The 12,412-nt window shown below is 44.5% G+C and overlaps 1 protein-coding gene across 13 annotated transcripts in view; it reads left to right on the plus strand.

The window, feature by feature from the left end:
- Nucleotides 1-12,412, plus strand: part of RBM26 (RNA binding motif protein 26) — a 77,666-nt gene that overhangs the window by 12,981 nt on the left and 52,273 nt on the right. For 12 of the 13 annotated variants that reach the window (XR_005660473.1, XR_005660472.1, XR_005660475.1 and 9 more), the window contains exons 2-3: nucleotides 2,713-2,831; nucleotides 8,606-8,742. Coding sequence is in view for 6 of the 13 variants with exons in the window: in XM_029074066.2 (XP_028929899.1) it covers nucleotides 2,713-2,831; nucleotides 8,606-8,742 (256 nt within the window). In the remaining 7 variants the exon portion in view is untranslated. The remainder of the gene's footprint in view (nucleotides 1-2,712; nucleotides 2,832-8,605; nucleotides 8,743-12,412) is intronic. The other variant, XM_029074068.2, reaches the window with a different exon arrangement.

A 12,412-nucleotide genomic window follows, 5' to 3' on the forward strand; every position in this document is an offset into this window, starting at 1 on the left:
ACTTGTCTAGCAACTCTATTGTACTCTCCCAAGTGCTTAGTAGAGTGCTCTGCACACATAAGTGTTCAATAAATGCCACTGATTGATCGAGGGAGGGAAGTCAGCAAGGAGACTGAAAGAGTAGTTAAGGTAGGGTAGGATAAGTGCTTGGATCAGCATAGTAGCAGTTTGGGTGGAGAGGAGAGGGTGGGTTTTAGCGATGTGGTCAAGATAGGACTGACAGGATTTGGTGACAGATTTGAATGTGTAGGTTGAACGAGAGAGGTGAATCTAGGATGATGCAAAGTTCCGGCCTTTGGGAAAAAGGGAGGATGGTGAGGTGAAGGATTTCTATGTGCTATGTCTGTTTCTCAATATAATTGCTGTGGGACTAAAGGTGGGTTGAATATCATTTTCTGAACGAGTATAGATCCAAGTACAGATCCTGCTTGCTTGACTTTCACATCAGAGTTGAGTATATGTCCATTCTCCCTGCCTCTCAAACCTGAACTATGCCATCCTTGACTCCTGCCTTTCTTTCAGTCCCCTTTTTCAATCCGTCATCAAATCCTATTGGTTTGGCCTTCACACCATCTCCTGAATTCCTCTCCTCACCAAGCCAAAATTCCTGGCCACTGGCTTTAAAGCAGGCAATCCACTCCTTCCCACTCATCCCCTCTCTCCTCCCACCACACACCAACTGGTGTGCTTTGTCCCTCTCATTCCAGCCTGTTTACTCACTGTGCCTTGTTCTTGTCTGTCCCTCATTACCACTCTCTCACATGCTCCTTACTGGAGCTCTCTTCCCTTTGACATCTTGCAGACTGCTGCTCTCTCCATCTTCAAAGCCCTTGTGAGATCACATCGTCTCTAAGAGGCCCTCCTCCTCACCTTGCCATCCTAATCCCATCTTTCTCCCCCCTCCAAACTTCCACTTGAGCACTTCCCCAGGGCACTGACATATGTATCCCAACAGCGTACTCTGTATACCGCAAGCTCCTCATGAACAGGGATCGTGTCTGTCATTAGTGTTACATCGTCATTTCCCCAGTGCTTAGTACAGTGCTGTTTACACAGTAAGCACTCAGTAAATACCACCGATTCTCTTACTTCCTCCTATCTGTAATTTATTTTAGGGTCCCTCTCCCCCTCTAGGTGGTACCCTCCCTTGAGAATGCCTGCTGTTTTCAGAGTGCTGTATTAAGCACTTGCGAGGGTCCAGTAGCATTAATAGAAAGGATCCACGGCCCCCAAGGAGCTTACAAAGGAGTCTTGATCTTTGCCATTTGTATGGATAAACTACAACCTAGTTAGATGCATATGGTGATGGGATATCCTGTCACTAAGGGATGGAGGAAGCCTTGGTCCAGTCTTTTATTCATTCATTCATTCATTCAATCAATTGTTTTTATTGAGCACTTACTGTGTGCAGAGCACTGTACTAAGCAGCTGGGAAACTACAGTGTAGCAATAGAGAGAATCCCTGCCCACAACGAGATCACAGTCTAGAGAGGGGGAGACAGACATCAATATAAGTGAACAGGAATCAATACAAATAAAATTACACATATAGATGTAAGTGCTTTGGGGTGGGCAGCGGTGGGGAGAGCAGAGGGAGCGAGTCGTGGTGACGCAGAAGGGATTGGGAGATGAGGAAAAGTGGGGTTTAGTTTGGGAAGGCCTCTTGAAGACGCTGGTGAGACTTTGAGCTCGTTTCGGGCAGGAAACATGTCTGCTAATTCTCTTGTATACTCTCCCAAGCACTTAGTACAGTGCTCTGCGCATAGTAGGTGCTCAAGAAATACCATTGATAGGTCAGTTAAAGGAATGAAATCTAATGCTGTCTCCTCCAAGGTGGTGGAGTGCTTTAAAACCAGTGGTGAGGAGTTTCTGTTTGTGGAGCTGGATGGGTAACCACTGGGAGTTCTTGAAGAGTGGGGGAAGCATGGACTAAATGTGGGTTGTTGTTTTTTTAATGATCTGGGCAGCTGAGTGAAGTATGGACTGGGGCAGGGAGAGACAGGAGGTGGAGAGGTCGACGAGGAGGCTGATGCAGTGGTCAGTCTGGGATAGGATGAATGCTTGGATCAATGAGGCGGTGGTAGAGATGGAAAGGAAAAGACGGATTTTAGCAATGTTGTGAAAGTAGAACCGACAATATTTGGTGTCAGATTGAATATTGAACTTTCCCAAGCACGTAGGACAGTGCTTTGTCCTTGGGGGCCAGAGTTCCTGTTTACTAATTCTACTGGACCTTCACAAGTGCTGTACAATTTCTACCTTCGCTCAAAAAGTGCCATTGATGATGTGGGTTGAATGAGAGAGGTGAGTAAGGTTACAGGCTTGTGAGAGGAGGGTGGGGGTCTGTGGAGGTGCTGTCTGTAATGGAAAGTCAGGACAGATTTGCGAGGGGGTGGTTGTATGGGAAAGAGAGCAGGTGAGGAGGCTATGGTCAGATAGTGGAATTTCAGAATCAGCAAAGGTAGAAACTGTAGAGTCATTGGAGATTATTTTTGTTTTATCTATAATATTTAATTTATCCGATAGTTAAATAACTAGCTTCTGATCTACAGGTGTTAGCTTCCAACACGTTTTCTTGTAGGGAATCATTCTAAAAGCTCAGCTGTTGGAAAACGTTTTGAAAGTCACCCATTCCTAAAGAGTTTCCTATTTTATCTCCTTCATATGATGTGCATTTATTTCACTTATTTATAAACTTTTTTTTTCTTCTAGCTGTGATGCAGATCCATCAGCCCTAGCTAAATATGTTCTTGCTTTGGTAAAGAAGGATAAAAGTGAAAAAGAACTGAAGGCATTGTGCATTGATCAACTGGATGTATTTCTTCAGAAGGGTAAGATTCCAGGTCGACATTCTGTGTTGTTAGTCTTTCAATGCAATAAAACTTTAGTTAATTAAAAAAAATTGAGTTTTAATCTGATCACTTTAAAAAAAAAATCCTCTTGATTAACATGGCATATAGTGTGATGTCATACTGCTGCTGGTGGATCCTCTGCTTGTCCCAGCCAGAGTCTACGCCATCTGAACCTCTCACATCCATCTCCTTCCCAGCCTTTCCTTTGACAGCTGGGATGAGTTTGTGTCTTGTCCTCAAGGGGCTAGCCCAGTCGTGCAGGTGGCTCCGCCAGCTGAAAGAGTTGCCCACTCCTGATTTATGATGTCAGAATTTCACTGCTTGCTACAGGCGTAGATCCAGAATAGCAAAAGCTTTCCCTTCGATGGGACCGTTAACTGAAATGCCTGCCTTGTGTAAACACGAAGGGTTTACGTATCCAAAATCGGACCTTTGTATTCTTCATGGTGAGGCGTCATCGTTACCCCTTACTGACTAGAATATTAGTCCTCATTAAAGTCACATCTACTCCAAGAAGCCTTCCCCAATTAAGCCCTCTTTTCCCTAGCACATTCTCCCTTCTGCATCATCTGTGCCCTTGGATCCGTTATTGGGTAGGGATTGTCTCTATTTGTTGCTGAATTGTACTTTCCAAGCGTTTAGTACAGTGCTCTGCACACGTAAGCGCTCAATAAATTATAGAAGCAGCGTGGCTCAGTGGAAAGAGCATGGGCTTTGGAGTCATAGGTCATGAGTTCGAATCTCAGGTCTGCCACTTGTCAGCTGTGTGACTGTGGGCAAGTCACTTCACTTCTCTGGGCCTCAGTTACCTCATCTGTAAAATGGGGATGAAGACTGTGAGCCCCACGTGGGACAACCTGATTCCCCTGTGTCTACCCCAGCGCTTAGCAACAACTGAATGAATGAATGAATGTGATAAGTCCTTGGAGAATGAAAAATCTGTCGATTTTTATTTTTGCATTTTATATCTTTACCCTGCTCGACACTAAAGGTCAGAACAGTCTGCTTCAGCCCAATCAATCAGTCAGTGGTATTTATTGAGCACTTATATGCAGAGCACCGTATTAAGCGCTAGAGAGAGTACATCACAACTGAATTAGAAGAGACGTACCATGCCTATAATGAGTTTGTAGCATAGAGATCAGCACAGATATTGTGGCTCTTCCCCCTGTGAATGTCTGGAGGACTTGGATGGACAAAAGTAATCAATCATTGATATTTATTGAGTGCTTACTATGTGCAGAGCACTGTTCTAAGCACTTGGGAGTGTACAATAGTATTAGACATGTACCCTGCCCATAAAGATACAGAGTATCTGCCAGGGAGAGTTTGGCATGTCCTGGAACTCAGGTGCATGTCGGCAGTAACAGTGTTGATACTTGTTGAGTGTTGCCAAATGCTATACTAATCGCTAAGGTAGATAGTTATGTGTGCTAGGACTCACAGCCTAGCCCTCTAGGTATCCTGGTAGTTTAGCCTTCCTCTGTGCAGAAAAGAAAACAGTGTCTTGGAAAACTTTTCTGACTTCTCCGGGAAAGTATTGCCGAAGGCGTTAGGAGTATTTCTACCAGTAAAGCAGTTTTGCTTGGGAAAGAATAGGGAAAAGCAGCCACCCCACTCTCCTTTTCCGCATTCTGACTGACTAGAGCGCTGTGGCTCCATTTTATTTGGGAAAGAAAGCCACAACAGATGCCGTACTGTGCTGAAAGGAAGCCTCAAGTTGAGCATCCTCAACCTCTGCCCCCATCTCCAGCTTCTAGCCCTTTCTGGAAGGCATGGCTAGCTGAAACCGGACTGCCGTCCTCCCACAGCCATTCGGTGATAGTCTCCCTTGGCTTCCTGAGTCCTTGTGACCATGAAGTCCCTAGCCAGACTCATAGTGAAGAAGCTCAGGCAGGTTTTGGGGATGGATGCGTCAGCGCATCAGTTGTTGGGATGGCGGGCCGCCTCAGCCGAAAGCCTCCCTCCTTTGCCGTGAGAGCTGGGTGGCTAGGCCAGCTACCTCCGACAACTCCCCCCCCCAAACCAGGTGAGCCAGCCCACCACCTGCCACAGGGGCACCTTCCAGTAGAGAAACCACGCCCACCTAAGCCGGGAGACACATTTTGGATTCCCTGGACTTTGTGGCTTTTTCCCGTTAGTCAGAGCCAGGAGTCAAGTTGGAAAATCGGGAGTATAGCGTTGGATTCCGCTCCACTGACCGTTTCTTGGGAAAGGACCCAAGCAGAGCAATCCTGGCCACCAGAACCTCCCTGTGGACCTGTGGACTCTGAGCCCGTCACTGGGCAGGGATTGTCTCTATCTGTTGCCGAATTGTATATTCCAAGCGCTTAGTACAGTGCTCTGCACACACTAAGCACTCAATAAATACTATTGAATGAATGAATGAATGCGGAGGGGTTCAGGCCTTGTTGACAAAAAGGTAGCAGCAGTTAGAGAAAGCTTACTTGACTGGCTTACCACTTGGATTCACTTTGGAGATGCTCTCCATTTCAAATGCCCAACCCAGGCCGAAGCAGAATGCAGTCACTTCTTTTATGACCCTTGTTTTCCTTACAGGATTTGGCTCAGTCCCTCAATCAGGAATATTCATCCAATCGTATTTATTGTGTGCAAAGCCCTGTAATAGCTTGGGAGAGTACATTATAACAGTACACAGGCACATTCCCTGCCCACAGTGAGCTTAGAATTTAGAAGGGGTGACACACTAAAACAAATAAATAGGGATAGTCATTGGAGTGCTTACCATGTACAGAGCACTGTACTAAGCGCTTGGGAGAGTACACTAAGATAGAGGTGGTAGATGATCCCCACCTACAGGGATCTCACAGCCTAGAGGGGGAGACGGACATTAAAATAAACTACAGATTGGGGCGGGTGTGATTAATGCCCCTTGCTGAAGGGGAAGAATCACAATGTCACATGGTGGACAACATGAGGCACATAAAGTGGTGATTCTCAAGTTGGCCACTTAGATGTGGCTTTTGAAGAAATGATTTGGTGAGCGTGAGGCATTGGTTCTGGTGTGATTTAGCGGCGTGATGCATTCTCAGCTCCACTAAACAAGACAGGACAGAAATGTGTGTGTGTGTGGCAGACTTGTAACATTCAGTACAGTAAAACAAAGCCTCGTCATCAGGCCATAAAGCATTCTTGCAGTGGCGGACATAGTCACGTGGGAATTTATAGTTAAAAACTGCCCGTCATGGAGGTTTAATTCTTCTACTCCCTAACTCATTAATTCTTATCAACTCACTGGTTACTCTAATGCAGTTTTTCCCCCTCAACTTGAGAAGCAGCATGGTGTAGTCAATAGAGCACGAGCCTGGGAGTCAGAAGGACTTTTTTTTTTTAATAGTATTTATTGAGCGCTTACTATGTGCATAGCACTGTACTAAGCGCTTGGGATGAACAAGTCGGCAACAGATAGAGACAGTCCCTGCTGTTTGACGGGCTTACAGTCTAATCGGGGGAGACGGACAGACAAGAACAATGGCAATAAATAGAGTCAAGGGGAAGAACATCTCGTAAAAACAATGGCAACTAAATAGAATCAAGGCGATGTACAATTCATTAACAAAATAAATAGGGTAACGAAAATACTTGACATTCTGATCCTGGCTCTGCCACTTGCCTGCCGTGTGACCTTGGATAAATCACTTAACTGCTCTGTGCCTGCTAACTCGTCTGTAAAATGTGGGTCGAGACTGAGAGCCCCATGTGGGAAGAGAGGGACTGTGTCCAACTCGATTTGCTCGTTTCCACCCCAGTGCTTAGCATAGTGCCTGGCGTGTAGTTAGTGCTTAACAAATACCATAATTATCATTATTATTACCCAACCCTTGCATTTTAGAACTAGGTATTCAGGTCTGCCGTACATGGGCTTAGACCGAGCGTTTTGGCTAGGATCTTTCTGGGGTCTTTTAGGAAACGGTCCTCAGAGAAAGCCGTGTGGCCTAGTGGCTAGAGCACGGGCCTGGGAGTCAGAAGGACCCGGGTTTTAATCCTAGCTCTGCCACGTATCTGCTGCGTGACCTTGGGGAAGTCACTTCACTTCCCCAAGGCGGCACTTCTTTTTGCCTCAGTTACCTCATCTATAAAATGGGAGATTAAGATTCTGAGCCTCACTGGGGCAGGGACTGCGTCCAGCCTGATGAGCTTACAGCCTAGAGGGAGGGCCTGGGGTAGTACAGTGCTTAGGACATAGTAAGTACTTAACAAGTAACATCAGAAAAAAAAGCCTCTTTGGATTCAGCACCTTGTGGTGTTAGAAGAAGTAGTTTGTGCGGGATTGGATTGCTATAAAGTAAGTTTTTCTCAATGTAGGGGTTTTGCAAAAATGCAACCTCCATGGTATAGAGAAGCAGCAGGGGCTAGTGGAAAGAGCACAGGTCTGGGAGTCAGGGAATCTGGGTTCTAATCCTGGCTCTGATATATCTGATGTGTGACCATGGCAAGTCACTTAACTCTGTGCCTCAGTTTCCTCATCTGCAAAATGGGGATACATTGCCGGTTTTCCCTCCTTTATAGATGGTGAGCCTCATTTGGGACAAGGACCGGATTTGACTTGATGATCTTGCATCTCCCCTGGTACTTAGTACAGAGGTTGGCACATAGTAAGCGCTTAATGAAGACCACAGTGATGAATATCATTATTAAAGGGGAAGCGGCCAAGGTAAAGGGGTTTCTGGGAGTTGAGGAACATCCCAACTGGTGTCCAATAGTCAGGGTACACAGCAATCTACAAATCATGCCTCAGCTAGTAATGATGATGATTATGGTGTTTATTAAGTGCTTACTATGTGCCAGACACAGTACTAAGCCCTGGGGTGGAGCGGTTCCTCTCTACATGGGGCTCAGCATCTCAATCCTCATTTTACAGATGAGGTAACTGAGGCCCAGAGAAGTTAAGTGGCTTGCCCAATGTCACAGAGCAGACAGGTGGTGGAGCCGGGATTAAAACCTATGACCTTCTGACTCCCAGGCCCGTGCTCTATCCATAATGCCATGCTAGATGCAGCTGTTTCCAGCCAGCACAGCAAAATGGTGCTAGGATATTAGGATGAGAACAGCCTTAAAATTCTTTCTTAACTGGCAGGTTACAAAGCAGATCACCAGGAAAGCTCTAGACTGTCAGCTCGTCGGAGGCAGGAAACATGTCTACCAACTCGTTATTGAACAGTACTCTCCCAAGTGCTTAGTACAGTGTTCTGTGTATAATAAGTGCTCAATAGATGCTATTGATTGGTTGAGTGGCAGTGCCTAGCTAAGAAACTACTCTCCCATTGTTTGCCCAGCACATCATGCACATCACATATGGGATGTGAAGGCATAAAGAATTGCAACATGTCTTCTTTTAGAGAATTGATATGGATTGCCCTTCCTCAAAGATGGGTGGGAAGTGGTGTGGCCTAGTGGTGAGAACCTGGGACTGGGCGACGGAGGACCTAGGTTCCAACCCCACCTCTGCCACCTGCCTGCTGTGACTTTGGGCGAGTCAATTCACTTCTCTGGGTCTTCAGTTTCCTCTGGTTAATAGGGATTCATTACCAGGTCAGGTCCCACTTAACTAAGTCCAGGTACCTCTGTCACCCTATGTCCTGTGTGTCTGTCTCTGAGAGTCGTCTCCCTGCTTTTCTTGCCTGCCTTCTCTCCCCTAGTCTTGAATCTCTGTCCCTTCCCCTACGGGAGCGCCCTGACCCGTAATGGTTTGGTTTTTTTCCACTAACTGTTTTGTTTTTATTCTCATTTAGAGACCCAGATATTTGTAGAAAAACTCTTTGATGCTGTGAATACGAAAAGCTATTTACCTTCACCAGAGCAGCCATCCTCAGGAAGCTTAAAGGTAGAATTTTTTCAACACCAAGAAAAAGATTTAAAAAAAGAAGAGGTAGGACTTGGGGTCATTTTGAATGCCGTTGAAGTTGTTCATTTGCGTCCGTATTAAAGTATGACTTTGCCACGGAGACACGTTACAAGTCTCTTTTCAGGAAGATAAAAAAAAACCGAGTCATTTCCAAGAGAAGATCAAAAAATTTAGACTCTTTGGGAATATAGGCCTCAGATTTGGGGCTTTCAGTTTTGAACTTTCCAGTTTCCTTGTAAACTGCCGTCTTCCCCTCTAGACTAAGTGCACTGTGGGTAGGGCATGCGTCTGCCACACAGTTCTGTTCTACTCTCTCAAGGGCTCAGTTGAGTGCTCTGCACAGTGCTCAGTAAATGTGGTTGATTGATTGATTGCTGTTAGGATTGAAACTTTAGTTAGCTTCTCATGGACTGGGTTTGCAGTGGCAGCAATTCCATTGGCCTTGGGCACAGGTGAGCCCTCCATTCTCCACACACAAAGCTACAAAAATAGGAATAAAGGTAGTGTACTTTGGTCCTCATGTAATAATTCCAGAGTATTAAGTCACCTGTTTGATTTTTGTTTTTGAAATCTGTTCTATCCAAAGGCAGTGCATGCCTGTTAAAATGCAGGCGTGACCACCTTAGCCTTTAACCTGGATCCAAAAGCTTGGATCGAAAAAGACTTGGGGAAGTTGGGGGTCAGAAGCTGAAAGACAGAGAGGGAGAGAGAAACTGTTGACTGGTGTAAACTTCTCTCAAGGAGAGATTTAGCACAAAAAGAGAAGTTATTGAAGAGAGTTGGGCTTTGTGTTTGCTCACTTTGAGGAAAGGCACCTACTATAATTCTCTCCTTTTTATGTTGCCTCAAAGAAATTTTCAGTATCAACACTCAGTACAAAGTTCAGCTAAATGACGCAAGAACAAGAAAGCAATCAGTCAGTGGTATTTATTGAGTACTTACTATGTGCAGAGCACTGTACTAAGCCCTTGGGAGAGTACAGTACAGGAGAATTAGCAGACATGTTCCCTGCCCATAACGAGTTTACAGTTTAGAGCAATGACCTAATTGGTATTTAAGGGAATATAGTATGGATGGATTGACTAAAAAAAAAAAAATAGAGTTTTTTGTAACTGTTGCATGTTATATGAAATATTTCTAGTTGATGAGGCTTTGCTCCAGATGATTTTGTTAGCCATGTATAGGTTTTCGCAAAAATGGAGCCATCTGCCATCTGAATCTATTTGCTTCTTTCTTGGGACTGTACTTACAAAATCTCATGGCACTAATAGTAATTTGATTGTAGGGGGTGAGAGGAGTCTTAAGCTACCCTGTTTGCTTGCCTTCTTGGAAAGCATTCTAAACATTTGATTTCTTCCTGTTTTTGCATTGCTTACTAAGTCATGAATATTTCATAGTGTCATTTTGGGGGGCTAATTTTTGGTGGTTTCAGATTAATGCATTATTCTATAAACACCATTCTCTAGAATAAAACATGACTTAAGTGATTCTCCAAGTTCAGGTAATTCTAAATCTAAACCCAAATTCTAGACCATAGTGCCTTTTTAAAATAAGATTTTGATTTGCTTAAATTATTCACAAAAATATTTTCTGTGGTTTATATTTGGTGAATAAATTCCCAAACTACTGGTCTTTTATTTTAAAACATAAATAGTTCTATTTAGTATTTTTTCTTTGATTTTCAAAATTTTTTATATTTTATTTCTTTTCTTTCTCCTGGAGATCATTTACCAGATCATTTCATCACCATAAGAGTGCTTAATTTTTTTAAAAATGAAAATGAATGCTTTCATTAATAACCAGAAAGTCAGGAAATTCGATGTTAAAATACCTATCAATGTTTTTTAAAAGTATGGCCTGTTTCACAATTTTATGTATTTTAACACTGGATTTTTTGAAACGTCCTCGTAATAGTTGTGGTATCGGTTAAGAATGTATGCTGTGCTAAGCCCTGCACTAAGCGTCAGGATCAATATAACCAGATGAGGCACAGTCCCTGTCCCACAAGGGACTGGGAATGTAAGAGTGAGGGAGGATAGGTATCTTATGCCTTTTTTTTCAGATATGGAAACTGAGGCATAGAGACGTTAAGTGACTTACCGAAATCATACAGCAGGCAAGTGCCAGAATCAGGGTTAGAACTTACCTCCTGACTCCTTTATCTGTGCTCTTTCCATAGGCCGTTCTGTTCCGATCAGTAAATCTGCAGGGCAATAATTTCATACCATGTGTGATTGAATAGAGTATCGATCGGTCAGTCGTGTTTATTGAGTACTTACTGTGTGCAGAGCACTGTACTAAGTGTTTGGGAGATTACACTAAACAGACACATTCCCAGCCCACGGCGAACTTACAGTCTAGAGGAGGAGACAGATATTAATATAGAGAAATTAAGTTTAGGTACATAAGTGTTGTGGTGCTGGTGCTGGGAGAGGGGGTGAATAAAAGGAGCAAGTCAGGACGAGACTAAAGGGAGTGGAAGAAAAGGAAAAGAGGGCTTAGTCAGGTAAGGCCTCTTAGACTGTAAGCTCATTATGCTAATTCTCTTGTATGGTACTCTCCCAAGTGCTTAGAGCAGTTCTCTGCACATGTTTGGCTTTCAGTAAATACCACTGATTGGTTGATTGATTGAGGAGCTGTGCCTTTAATAAGGCTTTGAAATGGGTGGGGGAGAGTAATTGTCTGCCAGCTATGAAGAGAGTACATTTCAGGCCAGAGACAGGACATGGGTGAGAGTTCATTGGTGACGTAGACGATATCGAGGTACAGCGAGTTGGTTGGAATTAGAGGAGTGAAGTGTGCGGGCTGGGTGTTAGTAGGGGAGAGTGAGGGGCAAAATGATTGAGTACTTTAAACTTGATGGTAAGGAGTTTCTGTTTGATGCAGAAGTGGTTGGGCAACCACTGGAGGTTCTTGAGAAGTGCGGACACACGGACTGAAAGTTTCTGTTGAAAAGTAGTCTGGGCAGCAGAGTGAAGTATGGACTGGAGTGGGGAGAGATAGGAGGCAGGGCAGTCAGCAAGGAGGCTGATAACAGTAATTAAGGTGGGGTAGGAAAAGTGCTTGGATTATTGTGGTAGCAGTTTGGATGGAGAGGGAGGGACAGATTTTAGCAATGTTGTGAAGGTTGAACCGATCTGCAAAAATCAGGTGGGTAGATAAAGGAGTTCTCTTATGGACATGTTAAGCTTGAGGTAATGGCAGAACATTCTATTAGAGATGTCTTGAAGGCAGGAGGAAATGCAGAACTGCAGAGGGAGAGAGATCAGTGCTGAAGATGTGGATTTGGGAACCACCCACATATCGGTGGTAGTTGAGGCCGTGGGAGCAGATGAGTTCTCCAAGGGATGATGTAGATGGAGAAAAGAAGGGGATCCAGAGCTGAGCCATGAGGGACCCCCATACTTAGGGGGTGGGAGGCAGAGAAGGTGCCTGCAAAAGAGACTGAGAATAAGCAGCCAGAGAGATAAGAGGAGAACCAGGAGAGGACAATGTCAGTGAAGCTGAGGTTAGATAATGTTTCCTAGAGAAGGGGATGGTCGATAGTGTCCAAGGCAGTTGAACGGGATTAGGATGGAGTAGAGGCCATTGGATTTGGCAAGAAGGAAGTTAAATGTCTGGAACAGCTGGCAAGGGCAGTGGGCATGGTGTCAATAAGGATGGAAATATAGTTTTGCCGGGCATGGGAGAGGTT

The sequence above is a fragment of the Ornithorhynchus anatinus genome, chromosome 10 (assembly GCF_004115215.2).
Source record: "Ornithorhynchus anatinus isolate Pmale09 chromosome 10, mOrnAna1.pri.v4, whole genome shotgun sequence".
NCBI lineage: Eukaryota > Metazoa > Chordata > Mammalia > Monotremata > Ornithorhynchidae > Ornithorhynchus > Ornithorhynchus anatinus.